The 26,665-nt window shown below is 45.5% G+C and overlaps 1 protein-coding gene and 2 pseudogenes across 2 annotated transcripts; all 3 read right to left on the minus strand.

Annotated features, from left to right (window-relative positions):
- Positions 1-2,794: 2,794 nt before the first annotated feature.
- On the minus strand, positions 2,795-4,981 carry LOC123048599 (L-type lectin-domain containing receptor kinase SIT2-like; annotated as a pseudogene).
- Positions 4,982-8,863: 3,882 nt separating this feature from the next.
- Positions 8,864-22,118, minus strand: LOC123051419 (L-type lectin-domain containing receptor kinase SIT2-like; annotated as a pseudogene).
- Positions 22,119-22,310: 192 nt separating this feature from the next.
- Positions 22,311-25,218, minus strand: LOC123051420 (L-type lectin-domain containing receptor kinase SIT2). 2 transcript variants are annotated; one of them, XM_044474287.1, is made up of 3 exons: positions 23,848-25,218; positions 22,512-23,753; positions 22,311-22,432 (listed from the first exon to the last, which is right to left on the minus strand). In XM_044474287.1, the coding sequence occupies exons 1-2, from the start codon at positions 25,121-25,123 to the stop codon at positions 23,671-23,673; spliced, it is 1,359 nt and encodes a 452-aa protein (XP_044330222.1). In that variant the 5' UTR covers positions 25,124-25,218; the 3' UTR covers positions 22,311-22,432; positions 22,512-23,670. The 2 variants fall into 2 exon arrangements, with proteins under 2 accessions (XP_044330222.1, XP_044330221.1); XM_044474286.1 differs by having other exon boundaries at positions 22,512-25,218.
- Positions 25,219-26,665: the final 1,447 nt, after the last annotated feature.

Below are 26,665 nucleotides of genomic sequence, written 5' to 3' on the forward strand. Positions count from 1 at the left end.
TGCTAGTGTACCTCAGGTGTCTCAGCGAACTACCAGATCTTAGTCTGGGATATTCAAGCCGAAGGAATACAAAGATGGCACCATAAGGTATGACAAACGCAAGTATGCTTTTCTTACTAGTATTGGTGAACCAGAAAGTCTCAGTGATGCACTAGCACATAAAGAGTGGAAATAAGCTATGGACGGAGAATATCTAGCACTCATGAAAAATAAAACTTGGCACTTAGTTCCACCAGGGAAAGGTAAAAATGTGATTGATTGCAAATGGGTTTACAAGATTAAAAGAAAGGCAGATGGAAGTATAGACAGATACAAGGCTAGACTAGTTGCAAAGGGGTTTAAACAGAGATTTCGGATTGATTATGAGGACACATTCAGCCCTGTTATCAAATCAGCTACCATCAGACTTGTACTGTCTATTGCTATTTCTAGAGGTTGGAGTTTACGACAGCTAGATGTACAGAACGCGTTTCTTCATGGTGTTCTTGAGGAAGAAGTGTTCATGCGGCAACCACCAGGGTATGAGAACAAAAACACACCACATAATGTTTGCAAGCTAGATAAAGCTTTGTATGGATTAAAGCAGGCACCCAGAGCCTGGTACTCAAGGTTAAGTACTAAGTTACAACGACTTGGGTTTACTCCATCAAAGGCAGATACCTCACTATTCTTTTATAACAAAGGCAGTATAACAATATGTGTTCTTGTTTATGTTGATGACATTATTGTTGCTAGTTCCAATCCAGATGCTACTACAAGTCTTCTTCATGATCTTAATATGGAGTTTGCATTGAAGGATTTGGGCAACCTTCACTATTTCCTTGGTATTGAAGTGAAACAGGTGAAAGATGGAATACTTTTGACACAGGAAAAATATAATGTTGATATTATAAAAAGGGTTGGACTGGAATTCTGTAAGCATGTAAGTACACCACTCTCAACTTCAGAAAAACTTTCAGTTGAGGGAGGAGAGGTACTTGGTCCAGAGGATGCAACAAATTACAGAAGCATTGTTGGTGCACTTCAGTATTTGACTTTAACCCGTCCAGATATTTCATATTCTGTGAACAAGGTATGCCAGTATTTGCATGCTCCTAGTACAGTTCATTGGACAGCTGTTAAGCGGATTGTGAGGTATCTTAAGTATACAATGGGACTTGGAGTTAAAATTACTAAGTCACCATCTATGCTAGTGAGTGCATATTCTGATGCAGATTGGGCAGGATGTGTTGATGATAGAAGGTCCACAAGAGGATTTGCTGTATTCTTGAGATCAAATCTTATATCATGGAATGCAAGGAAACAAGCAACTGTCTCTAGATCCAGTACTGAAGCGGAATATAAAGCACTGGCAAATGAAACTGCTGAAGTCATGTGGATTCAGACTCTGCTATATGAACTTGGGATTAAAGTTTCACAAGCTGCAAGATTATGGTGTGACAACATTGGTGCAACCTACCTTTCAGCAAATCCTATTTTCCATGCACGAACAAAACATATAGAAGTTGATTTCCATTTTGTCAGAGAACGAGTGGCTCGAAAGCTACTTGACATCAGGTTTATTCCAACAGGAGGTCAACTTGCTGATGGGTTTACTAAGCCACTTTCCACGAGGAGGATGAATGAGTTCATATACAATCTAAATCTTGACAGAGTTTCATAGGTTTAGATTGAGGGAGGATGTTAGATAGATAGATAGAGATATATGTGTATTCAAACTTCTATCTCTTCTCCCTCTCGTGTAACCTTCTGTCTCTCTTTCTCGTGTAATCCTAGAGAGTCCTAGCAACCTCCCAAACTTGTAACCCACGACAGATTCTCAATATATACAACGGCCCGAGACCAAAGGGTTCAACGCTTCCTCCAATCTTTACACCTTTGGCGATACATCGACTGCGTACAATGCATTTACAAGCTACGAAAAATCGTTAGGTTCTTACTTTTATACGTTCTTAACGTATGAAAGGTTCTCAATTTATGATATGCCAGCCTGGAAATACACAAGGAATATTGCGTATTTACCATGGTAATGCTTCCTGATGAAAATAAGCTTCACTTACCCTTGTAGAAGTACTCCCTCCGTTCCTAAATACTTATCTTTCTAGGCATTTTAACAAGTGACTACACCCTTGTAAAATGAGTGAATCTACACTCTAAATTAGGTCTACATACATCCGTATGTGATAGTCATTTGAAATGCCTAGAAAGACAAGTATTTAGGAACGGAGGGAGTAGATCACATGCCTCGTGATCTCTAGGCATTAAAAGGATCCAATTCCTGGAGGCAAGAACACAACAAACGCTAGCTAGCTGTTTTTGTAACATGCCAGCGGACAAATATCAGATAGGGCCCAACCCAGTGGTGTCTGGAGTACCCAGTCACCGAACTCACGATCACGAGCACAACCTAGTTACCGTCCCAGGGTTAGTTCACGCCGCAAGCCAATCGAATCATGCGCATGCAGCTCTTGACCTTCAATCAAGCTGTTCATCAACGCACAATATGTTGTTACCAGCGGATTCGTTTGGTGGACACAATTACAAGTTGTCGGGCTGATCAACGACTAGTCAGCGGTACTTATACACTCCAACCTTCAAATCTATGCATGAAGCCTTTCTTAATCACTTACACATATATTGATTAGCCAACATTCATATAATAGAAAATGGACAGTTCCGACATCCAGGACGCAACAATGCCGGACAACAGAGCACGACTTCTTAGTAATTCAACACACACACAGAGAGAGAGAGAGAGAGAGAGAGAGAGAAAGAGGTCAATTAAATACACACTTCATCTTCCCTCTCGCAAAATAGTCGCCGAGGACTCTCCTGATACAGTGGCAACACTCGCTATGGGTTGAGAACATGGCATGTTGTGCGAATCAAACCCTTCATTTTGCATTTGGGCCATCATGATGTAGCTTATGTAGGCTGGTGATAAATCAGGAGGCAATTGATCATGGTCGAGGTACTGCATGACCTTTCGCATGATAGGCCGCGCGTTGGGCAATGGATATGTGCATAGCAAACCTAATTTGAGCACGATGGTTACCTCTTCCGTGTTGAATTCCCGCCCGAGTCGTGGATCCACCATGTCGAGCATTGAGCCGTTGTGGTGGTGCTCAAGCACCCACTCGATCAACAACACCCGACTGTTCTGCTCATCGATGAAGATTGGCTTGCGTCCACATGTGACCTCTAGGAGAAACACGCCAAATGCGTACACATCGGAGAAGGGTGTTGGCCTCCCCGCGCGTGAGAGTTCAGGCGCAAGATATCCCATGGTGCCAGCCACATGGGTGGTTTCAGCGGTGTTTTCATGGTCATATATCCTTGCCAAACCAAAATCGCCTAACCATCCATTCATCTTACTATCCAATAGCACATTGCTTGCCTTTATATCTCGGTGAATGACAACCTGCTCCCATTCCTCATGTAGATACAATAAACTTGATGCCACACCTTTGATGATTGAATACCTCTGGGACCAACATAGCGTTGGGCCATTTCTTGTGTGCAGATACTTGTCAAGACTATCATTTTCCATGTAATCATAAACCAGGAGAAGCTCACCCTTCCGTCTGCAGTAGCCTAACAATTGTGTGATATGTCGGTGTCGAAGACGACCAATGCTCACCACCTCTGCAATGAACTCCCTTACTCCTTGCCTTGAATCGTGTGACATCCTCTTTACGGCGACCTCCATGGCAGGCTTGCGAAGCATACCCTTATAGACACTTCCAAAACCTCCCCTGCCAAGTAGGTTGTTGTCACTGAACCCCTCGGTCGCATGAAACAAGTCTTTGTAAGAGAATCGGTTTGGACTGAATGTAATCTCCCAGTCCTCATGCACCTCTGAGTACTTGAGACGCCGTCTTATAAAGATATAGATTCCTATGCCCGCCAAAACCAGCGCCGCTGATGCTAAGGCCAGCACGATCTTCATAGAGATGGACAGGGACCATGCGTTGGTTGATGGAAGGGCCGGCAGCCTCAAGATGTTCAGTGGAGGAGCTGGCCCATCCAGCGCGAAGCTCCAGCCAAGGAGGAAGTGTCGTGCGCTGACGAGACCGCCACTTGCTGACGAGAACCCAACGTACGCCGTGCTCTGCACCACATCAGAGAGGTCGACTGTTGTCTGCAGGAGGGGCCTCTTGGGCCTGGCCACGCCGAGGGGAGCCATGGTCACCGTGATCTTCGTTGCAGTTCTGTCGTAGTCAACCCACACTTGTATGGCCTTCCGGCTTATCAGGCTTAGGTTCTGAAACATACCGGTGTCATCATCGTAATACCCGGAGAAGTGGGAACGGCGCGACACCAGGCTATCGACGTCGACACCGACGTGGTTGTTGTCGATGTCTTGCAACTCGGCGTCTTGGAACGTGTCTAGCTCCACGGCGACGATGCGGGCGCTCTGGTTGCCATTATTGGTGTCGTTGAGGAGACCCAAAAACTGGCCTGGCAACGCCGTGGAGAGCACCTCCTTGGATGTGGAGACGAAGAAGGCCATGCCGTCGCTGCTCAGGTCGTCGTATTGGCCGAAGATTGCGAACGCGAAGATGGTCGAGAAGGACCGCACGGCGCCGGTGGCGTTGCGGAACGGCAGCGGGATCGGGTAGAAGGCCTGACCTTTCATATTTCTGGTGACACCGTTGGTCAGCATCAGGAGGCCGCTCGGCATGACCTCAACCGCGCCGTCGAGCGTCAGGTTCGCGCCCGCGAAGCCGCTGTAGACGAACTGCACATCGCCGCTGCCGGCTTCGCCGGTGGCCGCGAAGCTGCGACCAGGAGAAGGACCAGAGCAACTAAGTGGTAAGGCTCGGGAAGAAGCATGGCTCTCGTATCACCAGCGGCGCAGAAGGATCGCACGCCGATCTCTTTGTCCTTGGGCATGGTGCTTGGGATTTCTGAACCGTGACAATATCTCCTTGTGAGTCCTTCCGAGGTGTGGTGACGAGAACACTGCGATCCTTGTGGTTGAATGCAATACTTTTGAGGGCAAGGCAAGGCCCCCTCAAGTCTCAAGCACCATCAAGGGGAGGCAAGGCAACCTCAAGTCTCAACTCTCAAGTCTCAAGTCTTACTGTATTTGAGACGTGAGAGGACCGGCAAGGCCAGGCAACCTCAAGTCTCAAGTCGTCCTTGTAGTTCTTGATACGTACGATTCAGGCCAATGCCCGGTGACAAACTGGCAATCCACTCACTTAATGCTTTGTTGGATCTAGTCATTTTCTGATGTCGGTGTTATTCGGCACCGTGCTCGATGGGGAAAATATGGTCATCACTCATCAGATCGTCCAATTAATGGCGCGTAGGTATGCTAGGGTTTCTACTTGGAGTTTCCACTCAAGTACCATCGCTGTCATTCGTGTTCATCCGCATATGTAATGTGAGCCTGTTTTTACGATGAATAGTCAAAAATTCACAATTAATTTGTTTCGCTCAAGTCGGAAACGTGGCTTAAGTGATGTTATCCGACGGGGAGTTGGATGCATAGAACCTCTACTTTTGTGTCACGATTAGCATCTACCGTTGGTGTTTTTTTGCCACTGTCAAAATTTCGGTTCAGTGCAAATGTCACAAATCGTAAAATGATGGTTTTTCGCTGGTAAGTGGTGGTTCCGTCCATTTAACTCCCCAACGAGTGCCATCAGCCATGTGGTCTGCAGGAATGGAATATTCTGGCTGTAGCACCGACGGATGAGGCATAGTATTTCTTAGCTGATCTGATGCACAGTAACTACACTTCCGTTCTATTCTAAATTCTGGACAGGACCTTGTCTGAATGTTTCTGGATGATTAGTATCTTCAAGCTCTTTATTAAAAAAATTATTCCGGCTTCTTAATTATCGAGTAAAAGATAATATCAGCGTGAACATCCTGTCCTGAATCATTTCAGCTGACTGACTACTTGCCTGAATCTTTTCTGTCTTGTGTTTCTGAAACAAGTTTCTTTTTGTTTGCGAAACTTCTGAAACGAGTTGTTATTAGCTACACCGTCTATTGTAGTGAGTTTTGCCCAAGTATACTAATTTCATGTGATGCAGTATCCGATTGCTTAGAGCATCTCTAGCAGATCCGCTAAAATTCGATACCGTAAAAATCATTTGAGGTCTATCAATGACATAATAGATCCTGTAAATCGGTGCTTCAAATTTTTAAAACAACTTCGCACTAAAATTGTTCATCATCCCACCACAGTGCATGCATAGGAAATACATACCCCGCGCTAGAAATTTAACCATAAATTGGCGGTCGCTCGTCGATGCCGAGATAAAACTGCATTGCCATCATGCGAAGCGCGGTGGCAAGGCCGTGCTCCTCCTTGGCGGCGGTGAGGTGGCAGACCGCACCTTCCTCTCCGGCCGCCACTTCGTGCTCGTCGCCGCGGCACCTCTTGATGTGCGGCAAGATGTGCTCGTCGAGCACATCAAAGCCAGCCTAAGGGTCCCACCCATCACTCCCGGAGAGCCAGCCGCGGTTGCATGCCTGCCTCGACCGCCATGGCTCCACTTTGTGTTTCTGAAACTAGTTGTTATTAGCTGCACGGTCTATTGTAGTGATTTTTGTCCAAAGTATACTAATTTCACAGGATGCAGTCCCAGATCGCTTATGTACCCTGACTGATAGCAACTGTGTTCGGGGAATTTTATTTTATTTATTTATTTGTTACTCCCTCCGTAAAGAAATATAAGAGCGTTTGGATCACTAAAATAGTGATCTAAATGTTTTTATATTTCTTTACAGAGAGAGTATTTATGTTAATACAGTCCAACACGACCTTCTGGAGATCAGGCGCATCTTCAGAGGTAACTTTATTGTCCGAGTTCATTTCGTTGAACTAAAAAGTGTGCGAGGGTACCTTAAAGGTTTGAAATTTGCATCCTACAGCGTAATGCACGATCTTAACCTTCAATCGAGCTATTCATAAACACGCGATATGTTGTTACCGATCATTTGGTGGACACAATTACAGGTTGTTGTCAGAGTACTTGTATACAGTATACTCCAACCTTCAGAGGTACGCATGGATTTTTTTTAACCACTTGTACAATCAACGTCGACATGATTTCCATCCATAGAAACTACGGGACCAATCAACAATTTGCACGATGTTTCTAATACTTTCGACTTTTGTTTGAAAAAAGAAAAAAAAAGGGGAGGCATCGGGCAATCGCGGCAAGCGTCCAAAGTCCACGCGAGCGCACGCGCTTTTTGCGTGTGACAGAAGACTATCTACCTAACTGTGGCTGTAAGAGCATCTCTAGCAGATCCAAAAAAAGTGGTCAAACCCGTAAATTTACAGTTTTGGTCGAAGAAGACGGACCAAATAGATCCCGTAAGACATTGCTCGCCTCTTGCTGAGTGTCCTTGGTGTTTTTGCTAGAAAATGCAACTTCATCTGGATCTGGCACGTCTTCAGAATGCACTAGTTTGCTGGTACTGAAATTCTCTGGTGATTCATTCTCAAGCAGTAGCTTCCTAGCCATGTTCCGGAAGGATTCGGTCAACGGGTCACCGTGCTTCCTGGCAGAAAGCTTCCTTGGGAAGCTTTCGACTCTCGAGGCAATGAAGTCAACAAGGGCACTACGAGAATTTGTTGTAATGTTGGCATTCTCGTCAGCCTTGTTGGTGCCATGGCTGGTAAATTCATCAGCATTGCATTGTGTGATGCCACACGCATGGGTACAGGCTGCACTTGGAGAGAGCCATGCCCTAAACGAAGTGGTCTTCTTGACGAAGTCACTGCTTCTCTCCTTGTTCACCGGCACAGCAGAGCATGGCAGTCTCGTGTTTGATGTTTCAGGCGAATCAGCTGAAGACAACATGTTTGCTTCCGATGCTTCATCTTGTGACGAATCTTGATTGTGTTAGTTGTGTATCTGACGCCTGATTCTTTGGATGTTGTGTCGATGTTTAAGTTGTTGGAGCGTATCGGATAATGCCTCTGTTTTTAATCTGTAGGAGGTTCAAATGGCAAGTTAATTTTTTATGGTATAAAAAGCACAGAATTGGAAAGCTAGAAAACGGAGAAATGAGCTTGGGAAATGATAATAAGAGACCTTCCTCGATGAGCGGAAGCTCCGCCTCGAGCAGCCGAGCAAGCAGCGTGAGGCCGCGCGCCCGTGCTGACGCGGCCGTGGAACACCTCTGCGGTGAGCCTGAAGAAGATCAAGAGCTAGCGCAGTTTCAGACGGTAGCACGCACGTGCAGAAAGCGAGGGAGGGACAGGAACAACGTACTGCGCTAGGTCTCCGAGCTGGCGGAGGAGGCCCACGAGGCAGGCCATGGCGGCCTCGGGCAGCTCGGTGTGGCTGGACTCGTTGCTGTCGGTGGTAACCTTGGGCCTTCGACAGTAGCGTCAGAAGCTGAGCAGCACTCTGCCGAGCCGCCTGCTCAATGAATTGCCCGCTGGTGCTTGATCGATGTACAAATCAAAGAACACACAACGGCGCATACAACCATTGGAATAATGTTGTGAACGTAGCTCTTGACTTTCAATCAAGCTGTTCATGAACACGCAATGTGCTGTTACCGGCCGATTCATTTGGTCGGTGGACACAATTACAGGTTGACAGGCTGGTCAACAAGACGACGACTCGTCACAGTACTTGTACACTCCAACCTTCAAAGCTATGCATGAAATCTTTCTTAACCACTTTTACTTATTCATATAGTGATTAACCAACATTCATTTAACGGAAAACGGACAGTTCCAACATGCAGGACGGAGCAGTGCCGAACCACAAGCATAACCTTTTTCTTTGACAGCAACAAAGCATAACTTCTTACTACAACTCCTTACCACCAAATTAGTGAAGAGAGAGAGAGAGAGAGGTCGGTCAATTACATACATGCTTCATCTTCCCTCTCGCAATATGGTCGCTGAAGACTCACCCGACATAGTGGCGACACTCATTGCGGGCAGAGGACATGGCATGTTGTGCGAATCAAATCCTTCATTTTGCATTTGGGCCATCATTACGTAGCTTATGTAGGCCGGAGATAAATCAGGAGGCGATTGACCATGGTCGAGGTACTGCATGACCTTTCGCATGATAGGCCGTGCATTGGGCGACGGGTACGTGCATAGCAAACCCAATTTGAGCACGATGGTTACCTCCTCCGTGTTGAATTCTCCACCGAGTCGTGGATCCACCGTGTCGAGCATTGAGCCGTCATGGTGGTGCTCAAGGACCCATTCGACCAACAATACCCGATTGTTTTGCTCATCGATGAAGATTGGCCTTCGTCCACATGTGACTTCTAGGAGAAACACGCCAAATGCATATACATCAGAGAAAGGTGTTGGCCTCCCGGCGCGCAAGAGTTCTGGCGCAAGGTATCCCATGGTGCCAGCCACATGGGTGGTTTCAGCGGCAGTTTCGTGCTCATATTTTCTCGGAAGACCAAAATCACCCAACTGTCCATTCATCTTGTTGTCCAAGAGCACATTACTTGCCTTTACATCTCGATGGATGATGACCTGCTCCCATTCCTCATGTAGTACAATAAGCTTGAGGCCACACCTTTGATGATTGAATACCTCTGGGACCAACATAGAGTTGGGCCATTTCTTGTGTGTAGGTACTTGTCAAGACTACCATTTTACATGTAGTCATACATGAGGAGAACTTCATGAAGGAAATATGCCCTAGAAGAAATAATAAAGTTATTATTTATTTTCTTATTTCATGATAAATGTTTATTATTCATGCTAGAATTATATTAACCGGAAACTTAGTACATGTGTGAATACATAGACAAACAGAGTGTCACTAGTATGCCTCTACTTGACTAGCTCGTTGAATCAAAGATGGTTAGTTTCCTAGCCATAGACATGAGTTGTCATTTGATTAACGGGAGCACATCATTAGAGAATGATGTGATTGACTTGACCCATTCCGTTAGCTTAGCATTTGATCGTTTAGTATGTCGCTATTGCTTTCTTCACGACTTATACATGTTCCTATGACTATGAGATTATGCAACTCCCGAATACCGGAGGAACACTTTGTGTGCTACCAAACGTCACAACGTAACTGGGTGATTATAAAGGTGCTCTACAGGTGTCTCCGATGGTGTTTGTTGAGTTGGCATAGATCGAGATTAGGATTTGTCACTCCGGTTGTCGGAGAGGTATCTTTGGGCCCTCTCGGTAATGCACATAACTATAAGCCTTGCAAGCAATGTGACTAATGAGTTAGTCAAGGGATGATGCATTACGGAACGAGTAAAGAGACTTACCGGTAACGAGATTGAACTAGGTATAGAGATACCGACGATCGAATCTTGGGCAAGTAAACATACCGATGACAAAGGGAACAACGTATGTTGTTATGCGGTTCAACCGATAAAGATCTTCGTAGAATATGTAGGAGCCAATATGGGCATCCAGGCTCCGCTATTGGTTATTGACCAGAGAGGTGTCTCGGTCATGTCTACATAGTTCTCGAACCCGTAGGGTCCGCACGCTTAACGTTCCTTGACGATATAGTATTATATGAGTTATGTATGTTGGTGGCCGAATGTTGTTCAGAGTCCCTGATGAGATCATGGACATGACGAGGAGCTCCGGAATGGTCCAGAGGTAAAGTTTAATATATGGGATAGTAGTGTTTGATCTCCGGAAGGGTTCCGGAATTCACCGGAAGGGGTTCCGGATGTCTCCCGAAATGTTTGGGTACAAGAACACTTTATTTGAGCAAAAGGGAAAAGCCCACGAGGCTTTTGGGAAGTGCAAAAGAAAGTTTTGCGGAGACCAGAGGCTAGACGCCAGGAACCCTGGCGTCTAGGGGGTAGACGCCGGGAACCCTGGCGTCTAGCCCTGGAGTCCGAGAAGGACTCTTGCCTTTCGGGCAAAACCGACTTTGAGGAGGCTTTTCCTCCAAGTTTCGACCCCAGGGCTCAACATATAAATAGAGGGGTAGGGCTAGCACCCAAGACACATCAAGAAACACCAAGCCGTTTGCCGGCAACCCCGTCCCCTCTAGTTTATCCTCCGTCATAGTATTCGTAGTGCTTAGGCGAAGCCTTGTGAAGATTGTTCTTCACCAACACCGTCACCACGCCGTCGTGCTGCCGGAACTCATCTACTACTTCGCCCCTCTTGCTGGATCAAGAAGGCGAGGACGTCATCGAGCTGAACGTGTGCTGAACGCGGAGGTGCCGTACATTCGGTACTTGATCGGGATGGGTCGTGAAGGTGTACGACCAACCGCGTTGATAAACGCTTCCGCTTACGGTCTACGAGGGTACATAGACAACACTCTCCCCTCTCGTTGCTATGCATCACCATGATCTTGCGTGTGCGTAGGAATTTTGAAATTACTATGTTCCCCAACAGTTCACCCTTACACCTGCAGTAGCCCAACAATTGTGCGATATTTCTATGTCGAAGACGACCAATGCTCACCACCTCGGCGATGAACTCCTTTACCCCTTGCCTCGAATCATGTGACATTCTCTTCACTGCAACCTCCATGTCAAGCTTGCGAAGCACACCCTTATATACACTTCCGAAACCTCCTCTCCCAAGCAGGTTCTTCTCACTGAACCCCTCGGTCGCATGAAACAAGTCTTTGTAAGAGAATCGGTCAGGGCCTAACAAAACCTCCCAGTCCTCTTGCACCTCAGAGCAATTGAGACGCCGTCTTGCACAGACGTCGATTCTGATGCCAACCGAAACCAGCGTCACCGATGCTAAGGCCAGCACTAGCTTCAGCGACATGGACATTGACGGTGAGTTGGACCAGTTGGTCTTCGTCCAGGCCGATGGTAAGGCCGACAACACCGAGATGTTCAGAACCGGGGTCGGCCCGTCCAGCGCAAAGCTCTAGCCGATGTTGAAGTGTCCGGAGGAGATATCGCGCATTGCCGAGGAGAAGCCGACGTATGCCGTGCTCTGCACCACGCCAGAGAGGTCGATGTGTTGGGTAACGCAGCAGAAAACAAAAAAAATTCCGACCTACGCACCAGCCCAGGACCACTATGGAGACTACATACATGGTTTGATCTTTTTCGTTACCGGATCGTAGCGCAGCGGAAGTAGAGTCGATGACGAACGGCGGTGCAGATCCCTGCAGCTAGGATTTACAACCTCCCAACCGCGAGGATGTATACCCACATCCGCCCCACGGACAGCCCTCTGGGAGGCGGTCGGACAGTCCCTCGGATGGTGTCGCGGACAGCCCTTCAGGAGGACCCTCAAAACTTGAACGGTCACTCGGACAGCCCTTTGGGAGGACTCACATAACTCGGACCGTCACTTGGACAGCCCTTCGGGAGGCACTCTCAAATCAGCCCCTCGGGCGTAAAGATCGAAACTACGACCTCTCTACGGGGTTGCACACATACGATGTCATCTATCCGGCAGGGCTTCGCCGTCCAGAACTAGTTCTTGCCGGAACCCAGACAGCCTTTCGGCTCTACGAAACTATTTCGCTGGGAGGGAGAGAGAGAGCCAGATCATGCATGGCATTTGTATGAGAGCAAGAGTGTGTCTTTAGGCAGCCCCCTCCACCCCTATTTATAGGCCAAGCCCAAGGGTGACTTCTCCCAGAAACAAGGGGATAATACCAAAAGGCCCTCAAGGTGGCTTCTCCAAGAAGCCAAGCAAAAAGCACTTTCACTATTCATGACGACATTTTTCAGCGTCCGTTCGAACTGAAAATATTTATGTGGGTTCAGAACATTTCCAGTACCCACTAAAATAATTTTCAACGCGTTCCGAAACAATTTCAGTTTAGTGATTTTCATCTGCGAAAAGCAAACAAGAATGCGTTTTCACTATTCATGAAGACAATTTTTCGCGTCCATTAAATCCGAAAATATTTCTATGGGTCTTAGAATAATTCCAGTACCCACTAAAATGATTTTGGATTCGTTCTGAAACAATTTCAGATTAGTGAATTTCATGTGCGAAAAACAACCAAAGCGGTACCAGCAGCTCCGAAACATTTCCGGTTTTTATCCCGAAAAATTCCCAGAAGTTTCCAGAATAATTCTGGCACCCTCCAAGAATTATCAGGCGTGTCCCGAAACCAATTTGACTTAAATGTATATCCCAAATAACTTTTCGGTTTTACGAAACTATTTCGCTATTCTCTCTCCGGAATTCTTCCATTGTCTCCGAAACTTTTTCGGCAAATTTCTCTCAGACTCCCTATCTAGTATTCAGCAGATAGATGACCCTTAAGCGTGTGACACTATAGGTTCGGTGAAGCATAGACATGACCGGAACACTTTCCGATCAATGATCAACATCGGAGCCGTGGACACCCATATTGACCCCTATACCCACACGAATGAATATTCGAGTGAACCTCCAGTTGCCGTGTGCTATTCTTGTTGCTTTGCGATATGTTACAAAGACCCGAGGTGAGATTTACTTGCATCCCCGTGGATCAACAACTTGTCCACTATGCTAGTTACCTCGTTACTGGTTTTGTTCTCTTTTCTCGTTTCCGTGTTCCGGCATCCCTGTGATCAAATCACACTGTGTCTGGCCAGACGATGATGGATACCGTAACACCGAGAGGGCCCGAGAATATCTCTCCATCGTCGGAGGAGCAAATCCCAATATTGAGCTATCAAGTTACTTGACACACTTTTCCATGAACCCGTAAGCCGCCGTAATAGCCACCCATTTACGGATGACGTTTAACAAACCCCAAAGTTCATGAAGCAAGTATGAAGAAACTCAATACTCTCATGGTCTAAGGAATTATGCAAACATTAACCATCTCTGTGTTATCAACCATAAACTTGTGACGAATGAATCTCATAGCATAACATCAATCCGGGTCGATTCAACACAAATGTTCTCTTAACATTGTGCCCTCAAAGTTGCTGGCATAGACATGCCCATGATCAGGAAAACAGAACCAGCATGCAACACTTGAGCTAGTCTTAGAGGCCAAACTAAGAATACTTCTTACCGTTTATTATTCCACACGTGCATATGAGTCTTCCTCCGAGCCTCGTGTTATTGCATACTTGAGAACTATAGCAGTTATAGCATGGAACATAAACATAATTATGAACTTAGAGATAAATATATCATTTATTATTGCCTCTAGGGCATATCTCCTACAGACTCCCACTTGCACTAGAGTCAATAATCTAGTTAATGCTAATGCACTTTACACCTATGGCATACTGGTGTAAAAAATGCTTCGCATGTGGTATAGCCTGATGTCCATCGGATCTGACAACTTCAGCTCCGTGTGTATCTCTGCATATCCTCGCATTTTCATGCTTTCACAAAATTCATATTTTGTGTGGACTTGGCTATGTATATATGTGAATCATTGTTTGAAACATGATTCTCAGACTGAGTTATGGAGCAACTATCTGCAATAGTGTCCCATTGACCAAAGCCTTCTTGGAACCATACTAAGTTCATGAATGAACTATATGATTCAACATCTTTGTCTTTGTCACTTCTAAAGCGGCAACATAATTCGCCTCTGTTATAGAATTCGCCACAGTAACTTGTTTGGAACAATTTCCAACTAATTGCACCACCATATTGTGTGTTACACAAAACCCTCAATTTAAATCGAAAATCGCATGGAGAAATGATGAAGATTGTATCGATGTAACCTTTTACAACGAACTCTTCATGATCTCCACTTGCGAGAAAACATGTCATCAGTGCTACTTTAGTACTCAATGATCCTTTTTCACTGTTGTCCCATGATCATACTTTTGATCACACTGGTATCTATACTCACAAGAGCTTGGGAGTATTGGACATATCTGGTTGTTTTACATACCATGGAATACATGATTAATCCAAACACATGAGTGTGTGGAATCTCCATCATGTATTTTGCTCGTCAGTGTTTTGGGACACTGATTCTTGCAAAAACTCTTTCCATGTGACTTCGGCAAGAATCATTCCTTGTGGTTCTTAGTGCTAAACGGTTTTAGCATCTTGTCAATATGTTTTTTTGCTCAGCCCCATTAGATAAATCTATCTCCATAGATCATTATGCCTAATATCAAGGCTATTTAGCCCAAGCGCTTCATCAGAAAACTATTTTCAAATGAAGTCCTAATTCGTGTCAAGAAACTTATTTCCAATTAACAATGTGTCTAACACACAAGGTTTTCAGAAATATTATTATGCTCCCACTTACTTTCTTGAAACCACAAGCATCTTCGTTACTCATTGATGAAGTCAAACCCCTTTGACCATTCCATCAAAAACGAAGATTCCAACTTCATTTTGCTCTCTTCTGTCCATTGCTGGAACTCTGAAGTTTGCATACTTACTAGCATACTCTGGACTGACAAAATACTTTGGATTGTCTCACATACAAGTCCTAGGTTGTATTTCCATTTCATGGAAATTATTTTGTCATCCATGTTGCATATCTCATGTTTTGAAATATGTATTAATTGCTAGTTTAACCCGAACCGACTTTAAGCATTGCTACGGTGAGACAATCTCATTGTAGTCAACTCCTTGAACTTGTTATTGCAACAAGTCGAGCTTAATGGATAAAACATTTTTATCCATATCAGTTTATAGTCCCATTACAATCCGTTAGACTCCAAGTCTTTCGGAGGGTTTATCAAGATTTAAATCTTGAATCATTTATGGAAACTATCTCGGATTATATTGGCATTCAGCCAATTCCAGAGACAGGGCCCATCAACGCTTCCTTGTGTATCATAGGTATACTGTTGTCTAACAACAATATCTCGTTTGCGCACCTGAGAGGTTTGCACGAGCTTTGCCTATGTTGTTCAGCTACAAGTTCGACCGAAGTCCATACATCTAATGTAGAGGCTTCCGTATCAGTCGCAGTAGAAAACTCTGGAATTACTTCCAAGGTTCCTTTCCTTTGACCTGATGACGAAGATACTTGTTATCTCGTCGAGTTGCACTGTCCTCCCACTTACCCTTTTGCAAGAACTATTCTCTTTAAAAGCATACCGTTTTGTGGCGAAAATCCTTTGCCTCGGTATAGTGGTGGGGGAAGCACTCAATGACTTGGGATAACTTACAAAGTAGCACTTGTCTGATTTGGAATATGTTTGTAACCTTTTACACAAGCCCCATATTCCAAATGTTAAGAAAAGATATAACATGGTTGGGCGTACCATACCATGCCATCATTTCAACAGACCTGATGGAGCTCTTTTCAGTGTAAAAGCCGCAGTCTCTAAAGCATTACTCTTTAAAAGTGATAATGGCAAATTTATTTATGTCATCTTTGATCTTACCATGTCATAAATGGTTTGATTACATCTTCACAGACATTGTGGTGTTCCGGGAGTTGTAAGTTATGAAACTCTTTTCACAACTCATCAGACATTCGCTAAACTTGTAACTCAAATATTCCTTTCTGCAATAAAATTGCAGAAACATAATTTCCTTGTTACAATAACTTCTAATTCATTTTTGAAAACCCTTCGAATGATTTCAAAAGATCCAGACTTACGTCTCATCAAGCAAATATCCATATATCTACTTGAGTCATTTCTGAAGATATATAAATCCACTACTTGCAACAACATTTATTGAACTACACAGATCAAAATGTATGATCACCAATAAGTTTGTTGCTCGTTCCTTATGGCTGTGAACGGTATTTCAGTCACTTCACATTTCGGAGAAAAGTTACAAGTGTCAGATGATTCAAAATCAAACGACTTTAAAATCCATCATAATGGAATTTTTCCATGCGGGATTCTCCAATGTGACCAAATGCAGTGCCACACATGTGTGGTATTCTCATAATCTTGCGACATTTAGCGTCAGTGTTATGGATGTATCATTTTACCATCAATATTCATAACATACATCCCATCTTGGATGGAAGCATGGCCCTTCATGTTATTCATAATACTGAACAACAATTGTTCTTTTATGAACATCCCTTTTGCAATAAACATTGTGCAATGGGCTAGAGTGTAAGAAACTCTAAAATGAATTATGAAAGTAAACATAGAGGTAATATATTAATATTATTATTCATAACATACATCTCATTCACAATGAAAGTATGGCTCTTCTGTTATTCATAACATCGAACATCAAAAATTCTCTTATGAACAACCTTCTTGCAAGATACTTTATGCAATGGGCTAGAGTGTGTAAAACTCTAAAATGTTTTATGAAAATAAATACATATGGTAATACACCGATGGAAGATATAGTAACATTTACTATGTTCCATGTGTGTATCTAAACCTCATTCCTGGCCAGTCTTTCAGGCGGTAGTAGTTCTTGCATGGATTCGCAACAGAATGCAATCGAGCGGGTATCTTTGTGATAAACTCACAATACCCAAGAATTAGTGATTGACAAGTTTAATCATAATTCCCAAGAACTATTTCTTCTGACCAGCCTTCTATACATCAATAACTCGTATGACATTCATACATATGAGCTGGATATTCCAATCTTCACTCCTTTTGCCTTTATACTTCTAACAGTTTAACTTTTAGTATTTCCCCTACTCGCAAAAGAAGCACCCAACTTACGAGTGGCATTAGCCCCGGACTTCGTAGGCGTGTAAGTCATACTAGCACCCTTTGGACACTTCCTTTCTCTTTAAGTTGTTGTTTTATTCATCTTTCATCATATGACAGGTGTTCTTCTGGATCCCTCTCTTATCAGTCAAATGCCTAGTAAACACTTTACTAATCCTTTGCAAACAAACATTGCTTTGCTTGTATCTGAAAACAATTTTCAGTTCCATGAATATCACATAACTATCCCAAACTTTCGAAGTTCGGGTTTCATGGAAGAAAACATATTGCACTTGACCGTAACGGAATTCTAGCTTTTGGATCGAAGGACGAGAGTCTCATCATCCATAGCATTTAGCGGGAGTATACGGAAAGCATGCGATAGGACAAAGTCCTTCTCGGCACTTTTGAGGACAATCCTCACATTACGTTACCAACCGTAAAGTTTTAACCAAATATTTAATAGCTATTCAATTTTATCAGGGAAGGTGGAAACGCGAGCCATTATTCTACAACTATTTTGCAAGAAACACTTAGACAGTGTTCAAAATTAATTGCACTGAGAATTAAACATGTTAATCCAACAGTGCGCTCCCACTCAAATCAATATCTCTCAAAATTGATTATGAGTGACACAAGACCCGCATATCCATTCAACGCCATTGAATGAGATGAACACTGATGGCGCGAAATTCAATCGGTAGGCAAACTTGCCGATCACATCTCTATGTGACTCTTATTCATCTTTCGATGGGCGTGTTCCGAGCTCAGGGAGATCCTTCCAGAACGTCAAGACAACCAAGTGATCTTGCTGCGAGGTCTGAACTCACCCGCCTCACACTTCCCTAATCGTTCGTACCCAGGGAGATCCTGCGATACCCCAAAAAGTTAGGTGCCGTGACGGTGCTACACTTGGGAGAACACTAACTACTTGATATTTTTTCTTTGAGAGATCACCCTAATAAAAGCGACTACCACGCAATCAAGAAGGGTGCATCAAGAGGGATAAACATCTCAGGCAATTCATAATAGCATGATATGGTATAGCCTCTTCTGACGGAGAAGTCAAGTATTTCTTCGTCTTCGGCATTCGCGTCGGTGTTCACCTTCGCGAAGATTGCCACCACCTTGTCGATGCACCAGATAATATCGCTAACTCCATAGCGGATAAAATAAATGCATTACTTAAGGTTGACACGTAGGTCATTAAAGTGCAATCATATGGCTCCAGCCATCATGCCGAATCATGACACACAGGTCATGTTAATTACATCATATAGTCATCTCATACATAATCAAATGGAATATGAGCATTGCTATACCACATCACATGCACATGCAAACCCTCCTGCAAAACCAAGTGAGACATTTCTAATCGGTTCATGCAAAAACTTATTTTTCATGGCTTCTAAGGTTTCGACTTAAACCGCAGCTACCAACGTTTTATCATCAAGTATGATTATTCAAGTTGCTAGATTAACATCTCGGGGTGTATGACACACGAGATAATTAAATCTCGAGCCCCATACTAAACTTCGTCATACGCATGACCCCCGTGTAGATCATATCTGCAATGCCCTTTCATCTACGAATTTCATCTTTCTTTTGACTACGGCAGAACCCAAATAACTGATAGCACTTCCATGATCAATCAGGATCACGGATTGCCAGAACTTTGTCAAATTCCACCATGCTGTCTCGAGATTGAGAAAACGCAAATTCTAGGGAAGCAACAAGAACGTCGGGTAACAGATTTCATCTGTCACCCGCATAAATAATTTTCAGCAATAGATCTCATCTACTCCAAAATTATATTATGCAATACCCATACATCTCCATGTATTCTAGATCGTAACCTGCATCTACGCATAGCACGACTCTTGATGCCATTGTTGGGTAAAGCAGCAGAAAACAAAAAAATTCCGACCTACGCACCAGCCCAGGACCACTATGGAGACTAAATACATGGTTTGATCTTTTTCGTTACCGACTCGTAGCGCAGTGGAAGTAGAGTCGATGACGAACGGCGGTGCAGATCCCCGCAGCTAGGATTTACAACCTCCCAACCGCGAGGATGTATACCCTCATCCGCCCCACGGACAGCCCTCCGGGAGGCGGTCGGACAGTCCCTCGGATGGTGTCGCGGACAGCCCTTCGGGAGGACTGTCAAAACTCGGACAGCCCTTCGGGAGGACTCACAGAACTCGGACCGTCACTTGGACAGCCCTTCGGGAGGCACTCTCAAAACAGCCCCTCGGGCGTAAAGATCGAAACTATGACCTCTCTACGGGGTTGCACACATACGGTGTCATCTATCCGGCAGGGCTTCGCCGTCCAGAACTAGTTCCTACCGGAACCCAGACAGTCTTTCGGCTCTACGAAACTATTTCGCTGGGAGGGAGAGAGAGAGAGAGAGCCAGATCATGCATGTCATTTGTATGAGAGCAAGAGTGTGTCTTTAGGCAACCCCCTCCACCCCTATTTATAGGCCAAGCCCAAGGGTGGCTTCTCCAAGAAGCCAAGGGGATAATACCAAAAGGCCCTCAAGGTGGCTTCTCCAAGAAGCCAAGCAAAAAGCACTTTCACTATTCATGACGACATTTTTCAGCGTCCGTTCGAACTGAAAATATTTATGTGGGCTCAGAACATTTGTAGTACCCACTAAAATAATTTTCAACGCGTTCTGAAACAATTTTAATTTAGTGATTTTCATCTGGGAAAAACAAATAAGAATGTGTTTTCACTATTCATGAAGAAAAATTTTCGCGTCGATTAAATCCGAAAATATTTTTGTGGCTCTTAGAATAATTCCAGTACCCACTAAAATGATTTGGATTCCTTCTGAAATAATTTCAGATTAGTGAATTTCATCTGCGAAAAACAACCAAAGCGGTACCGGCAGCTCCGAAACATTTTCGGTTTTTATCCCGAAAAATTCCCAGAAGTTTCAAGAATAATTTTGGCACCCTCCAAGAATTATCAGGCGTGTCCCGAAACCAATTTGACTTAATGGTATATCCCGAAACAACTTTTCGGTTTTATGAAACTATTTCGCTATTCTCTCTCCGGAACTCTTCCATTGCCTCCGAAACTTTTTCAGCAAATTTCTCTGAGACTCCCTATCTAGTATTCAGCAGATAGATGACCCTTAAGCGTGTGACCCTATAGGTTCGGTGAAGCATAGACATGACCGGAACACTTTCCGATCAATGGTCGACATCGGAGCCATGGACACCCATATTGACCCCTATACCCACACGAATGAATATTCGAGTGAACCTCCAGTTGCTGTGTGCTATTCCTATTGCTTAGCGATATGTTACAAAGACCCGAGGTGAGCTTTACTTGCATCCCCGTGGATCAACAACTTGTCCACTATGCTAGTAACCTCGTTACTGGTTTTGTTCTTTTTTCTCGTTTTCGTATTCCGGCATCCCTGTGATCAAATCACACTATGTCTGGCCAGACAATGGTGGATACCGTAACACCGAGAGGGCCCGAGAATATCTCTCCATCGTCGGAGGAGCAAATCCCAATATTGAGCTATCAAGTTACTTGACACACTTTTCCATGAACCCATAGGCCGCCGTAATAGCCACACATTTACGGATGACGTTTAACAAACTCCAAAGTTCATGAAGCAAGTATGAAGAAACTCGATACTCTCATGGTCTAAGAAATTATGCAAACATTAACCATCTCTGTGTTATCAACCATAAACTTGTGATGAATGAATCTCATAGCATAACATCAATCTGGGTCGATTCAACACAAATGTTCTTCCTCCGAGCCTCGTGTTATTGCAGACTTGAGAACCATAGCAGTTATAGTATGGAACATAAACATAATTATGAACTTGAAGATAAATAATATCATTTATTATTGCCTTTAGGGCATATCTCCTACACGATGGTGGTCTGCAGCATGGGCTTCTTGGGCCTGACCATGCCCAGCGGAGCCATGGTCATAGTGATCATCTTTGCCATGCCTTTGTAGTCCACCCACACTTGGATGGCTTTCCAGCTTATGACATATAAGTTTAGTAGCCGCCCGGTGCCGTCATCGTAGTACCCAGTGTTGGCGGAATTGAGGGACACCTGACTATCACCGTCGACGCCGACGTACTTGTTGTGGATGTCGCGGAACTCGGCATCATAGAGCGTGTCGAACTCCACGGCTAAGATGCTGGCGCTCTGGTTGCCGTTGTTGAGGCCCAAGGGCTGGCCTGACAAGGCAGTGGAGAGCACCTCCCAAGACGAAGAGATGAAAAAGGCCAGGCCACGGACGTTAAGGCCGGCGTGCTGGCCGTGGCTAAAGATGGCTAAGACAAGGTGGTCGAAAAGGACCACACAGGGCCGGTGCCGTTCGGCCTTGAGCCGAACAGCAGCAGGGACGGGTGGAAGGCATGACCTTTCATCTTTCTGGTGGCACCGTTGGTCAGCATGAGCAGGCCGTTCGGCATGACCGTGCTCGCGCCACCGAGCGTCAGGTTCGCGCCCGCGAAGCCATTGAGAGCGAACTAGCAACCATCATCGCTGTCACCTGCCGGCGGCCACGAGGAGCAGGACGAGCGGAGCAACCAAGTGGTAAGGCTTGAGAAGCATGGCTCTCGTATTCTTGGCTATGGAACCTGGGGTGCCTGAGGGCTGAACGGTAGCTCGGTCAGGAGAGCTTTTTTTAGCTGTGGTGATGATGAGAATTCTGGTAGCTCTCTGTCCTGCTGTCTAAGAGTAACTGCACACTGTCTACACACCACATGTCCTTTTCTAGGAGACGTGAGTCGACCGGCAACCAGAAGTCTCAAGTCGTCGTTGCGTGATACTAGATCGGTGGCTATTTGGTTAAGTTGCATGTAACGCGTGCATGATAGACCATTTTTGTCTCGCTCAAGTCAGAAACGCGTGCAGCCTGCTTTTCCATAACGAATGTCATCAACCCTCTGCAAAATAGTCACAATTCTGTTAGAATAATAAAAATGTTCCTCCAGAAAAAAGAGAATAATCCAAATGTGCGTGTACCTCCTAGCTGTTCTGTTGCACAAATAACCACACTTCACTCTTCTAAATTCTGGACAAGATTTTGTTCTGAATGTTTCTTCATGCTCATTACTAAAACGAAAGTATCTTCGCGCTCCTTATCAAGAAAAATAGTTTGATATATCTGCATGCTGCATCTCCATGGATGATATCAGCATCAACATCCTTTGTCTGGATCTTTTCAACTGACTACTTGCCTGAATCTTTTCAGTATTGTGTTTTCTGACAGCTTGCAATGGGTTGCTAATTGTTATTAGCTGCACCATCTATCATGGTGATTTTTGATCAAGTGTTCCAATTTAAGATTATGCAATCTCATATCTACTAATAGCAACTGCGTCGGAGGAAGATACAGTAGCAGCGGTATTTTTTTCATATTGATAGTACAATCCAACGCAACCTTCTCATTTTTTGGGACAAATGATGGATTTTATTGACTCCAAATGAAGCATTAAGAATAGAGAGAGATACTGTTGTTAACTAGGCTAGTAATTTTGATGAAAGGAGGCCACAACTGATAAGAGGAGTCCCCATGATTCCATGCTTCATCTTCCGTCTTGCAAAATTGTCGCCGAGGATATAGTGGCAACGCTCATTTTGGGCCCCAAACCTGGCCTGTTCATGTTGTATGAATTCAACCCTTCGTTTTTCACTAGGTTCATGTAGGTTATGTAGGCCGGAGATAAATCAGGGGGCGACTGACCATGGTCGAGGTAGTGCATGACCTTCCGCATAATAGGCCGCACATCAGGCAATGGGTACGTGCATAACAAACCTAGTTTGAGCACGATGGTTACCTCCTCCCTATTAAATTCCCCTTGGAGTCGTGGATCTACCGTGTCGAGGATTGAGCCATTCTGGTGGTGCTCAAGCACCCAATCTACCAGTAATACCTGATTTTTTTGCTCGCTGGTGAAGATTGGCCTACGTCCACATGTCACCTCCAAGAGAAACATGCCAAATGCGTATACATCTGTGAAGGCGGTTGGTTTCCCTGTGCGCCCGAGTTCTGGTGCGAGATATCCAATTGTGCCAGCCACGTGGGTAGCTCCAGCGACGGTTTCATGGTCATATATCCTTGCAGGACCAAAATCGCCTAGCCGTCCATTCCTCTTACCATCCAATAGCACATTACTTGCCTTTATATCTCGGTGGATAACGACCTGCTCCCATTTCTCATGCAGATACAACAAGCTCGAGGCCACACCTCTGATGATCTAGTACCTGTGAGACCAGTCCAAAACTGAGCTATTTCTATTGTGTAGGTACTTGTCAAGACTACCATTCTCCATGTACTCATAAACCAGGAGAAGCTCACCCTTCCGTCTGCAGTAGCCCAACAATCGCGCGATATTCCGGTGTCGAAGACGACCAATGCTTACTACCTCGGCGATGAACTCCCTTTTCCCTTGTCTTGAATTGTGTGACAACCTTTTCACAGCGACCTTCATGTCAGGCTTGCGAAGCACACCCTTATAGACACTTCCAAAACCTCCCCTCCCAAGCAGGTTTTTGTCACTAAACCCCCCAGTCGCATGAAACAAGTCCTTGTAAGAGAATCGGTTCGGGCCGAACGGAATCTCCCAGTCCTCATGCACCTCCGAGTATTTGAGACGCCGCCATCTTACAAAGATGTAGATTCCAATGCCTACCGAAACCAGGGTCACCGATGCTAAGGCCAGCCCCATTTTCACTGAGACGGACATGAACCTTTGGTTCGGCCAGACCTGTGGCAAGGCTGGCAGCATCGAGATGTCGAGTGCCGGTGCTAGTCCATCCATCGCGAAGCTCCAGCCGAGGACGAAGTGGCGTGCGTTCATGATGCCTGTTGCGGACGAGAAGCCAACATACGCCGTGCTCTGCACCACACCCGAGAGGTCGACTGTGATCTGCAGGAGGGGCTTCTTCGGCCTGGCCACGCCGAGGGGAGCCATGGTCACCGTGATCTTCGTTGCACCGCTGTCGTAGTCCACCCACACTTGCATGGCCGTCCGGCTTATCAGGCTTAGGTTCAGGAACCGCCCGGTGCCGTCATCGTAGTACCCGGCGTCCGTGGAATCGAGCGACACCAGGCTATCAACGTCGATGCCGACGTGGTTGCCGCTGATGTCGTTGAACTCGGGGTTAAGGATCGTGTCAAGCTCCACGGCGAAGACGCGAGCGGTCCGGCTGCCATCGTTGCTGCTGTTGAGGAGGCCCAAGTACCGGCCTGGCAGCGCAGTGGAGAGCACCTCCCTGGAAGCGGAGATGAAGAAGGCCATGCCATGGCTGCTCAGGTCGGTGTACGGCCCGAAGATGGCGAAAACGAAAGTAGTGGAGAAGGACCGCACGGCGCCGGTGCCGTTCGTCACGGCGAGGAACGGCAGAGGAGACGGGTGGAAGGCCTGGCCTTTAATCTGGCTGGTACCGTCGGTCAGCACGAGGAGGCCCTTCGACGTGACGACCGCGCCATCGAGCGTCAGGTTCGCGCCCTTGAAGCCGTTGTAGGCGAACTGTTGACCTTCAAAGCCGTCTTCGCCGCCGGTGGCGGCGGGGCCGGAGCCGGCAGCCACCAGAAGGAGCAGTGTGCCCAACTGGTAAGGCTTGAGAAGCATGGCTCTCTCGTATCACCAGTGTGTCGCGAAGGACCGCAGGCTGGTCTCTGGCTAACGGCTGATGAAATCGAAATGGATGAGGTCCAGAGATTGTGCTCTCTGCTCGGCTGTCTTATGAAGTCTTGAGACTGCAGTGTGAAGTATCAAGTCGTCGTTCTTGAGACGTGAGTAGACCGGCAGTCGTCGTCCACTTGTGGAGATGAGTGCGTTTAACGCGTACATGACATGTCTGACCACTTTGTGATGACCGCGCTCGAGGGAAAAATTCTGGTCATTAGATCGTCAAATTATTGGTGCCTCCCATGCTAGCGTCTTCTACCTGGGTGTCACTCAAAGTATCAATAATCGCTATCATTTTCTCGTTCATCCGTATATGCGAGCCTGGTTTTACGATGAACAATCAGAAATTCATGACTGATTTGTTTCGCTCAAGTCGGAAACGGAGCTGAACTTGGTGTTGTTACCTGACGAGTGTGACCAGCCCTGTGCAAAATGGTCACAATTCTGTCAGAATAATCCAAATATACCTTGTTACATTTGTAGGGAGAGAATGTTCAGGCCGTAGCACTTACAGAGGAGGTATTTGTCTTAGCTGCTCTGCTGCACAAACAACCAGAATTTCCTTCTCCTCTGGATTCTGGACAGGGTGTTTTCTTAGTGTTTCTCGGCGACTTTTTTTCTTCAGGCTCATTATCGAGTAAAACAGTTCTCCAGTAGCATCTCCATTGGTGATATCAGCGTGAACATCCTCTCCTGAATTCTTTCAGCTGACTACTTGCCTGAATCTTTTCAATCTCGTGCTTCTGACAGCTTGCAATGGGTTGTTCTTAGCTGCACGGGTTTATCACCGGTGATTTTGGTCCAAGCATTTTCTAAGTTCACGTGATGCAATCCCAGACCCCTTATGTACCTTGACTGACAGCCGCTGCATGGGTGGAATAGGCAGCGGCGGCGGTATTGTGACCTCTTCGGTACCTTCAGAGCAACCATTCTGTTTCTGATTTATGCTAGGTTGATGTAGTACATGTAAACTACACTGTTCACTATCACCGGTGAATGCCGGATTGGGTGCTAAGTCCCTCTCGGACGGTTGCGATCGGTGATACCGCCACTTGCTTCTTCATCGATGCTAGCTGGTGGACAAGTCAATCCACAAGGATCGTTAACCGCCACTTGCTTCTTCATCGATGCTAGCTGGTGGACAAGTCAATCCACAAGGATCGTTAACCGCCACTTGCTTCTTCATCGATGCTAGCTGGTGGACAAGTCAATCCACAAGGATCGTTAACCGCCACTTGCTTCTTCATCGATGCTAGCTGGTGGACAAGTCAATCCACAAGGATCGTTAACCGCCACTTGCTTCTTCATCGATGCTAGCTGGTGGACAAGTCAATCCACAAGGATCGTTAACCGCCACTTGCTTCTTCATCGATGCTAGCTGGTGGACAAGTCAATCCACAAGGATCGTTAACCGCCACTTGCTTCTTCATCGATGCTAGCTGGTGGACACGTCTTCAGAATGCACTAGTTCGTTGTAACTGA

This window comes from Triticum aestivum, chromosome 2D (assembly GCF_018294505.1).
Source record: "Triticum aestivum cultivar Chinese Spring chromosome 2D, IWGSC CS RefSeq v2.1, whole genome shotgun sequence".
Taxonomy (NCBI): domain Eukaryota; kingdom Viridiplantae; phylum Streptophyta; class Magnoliopsida; order Poales; family Poaceae; genus Triticum; species Triticum aestivum.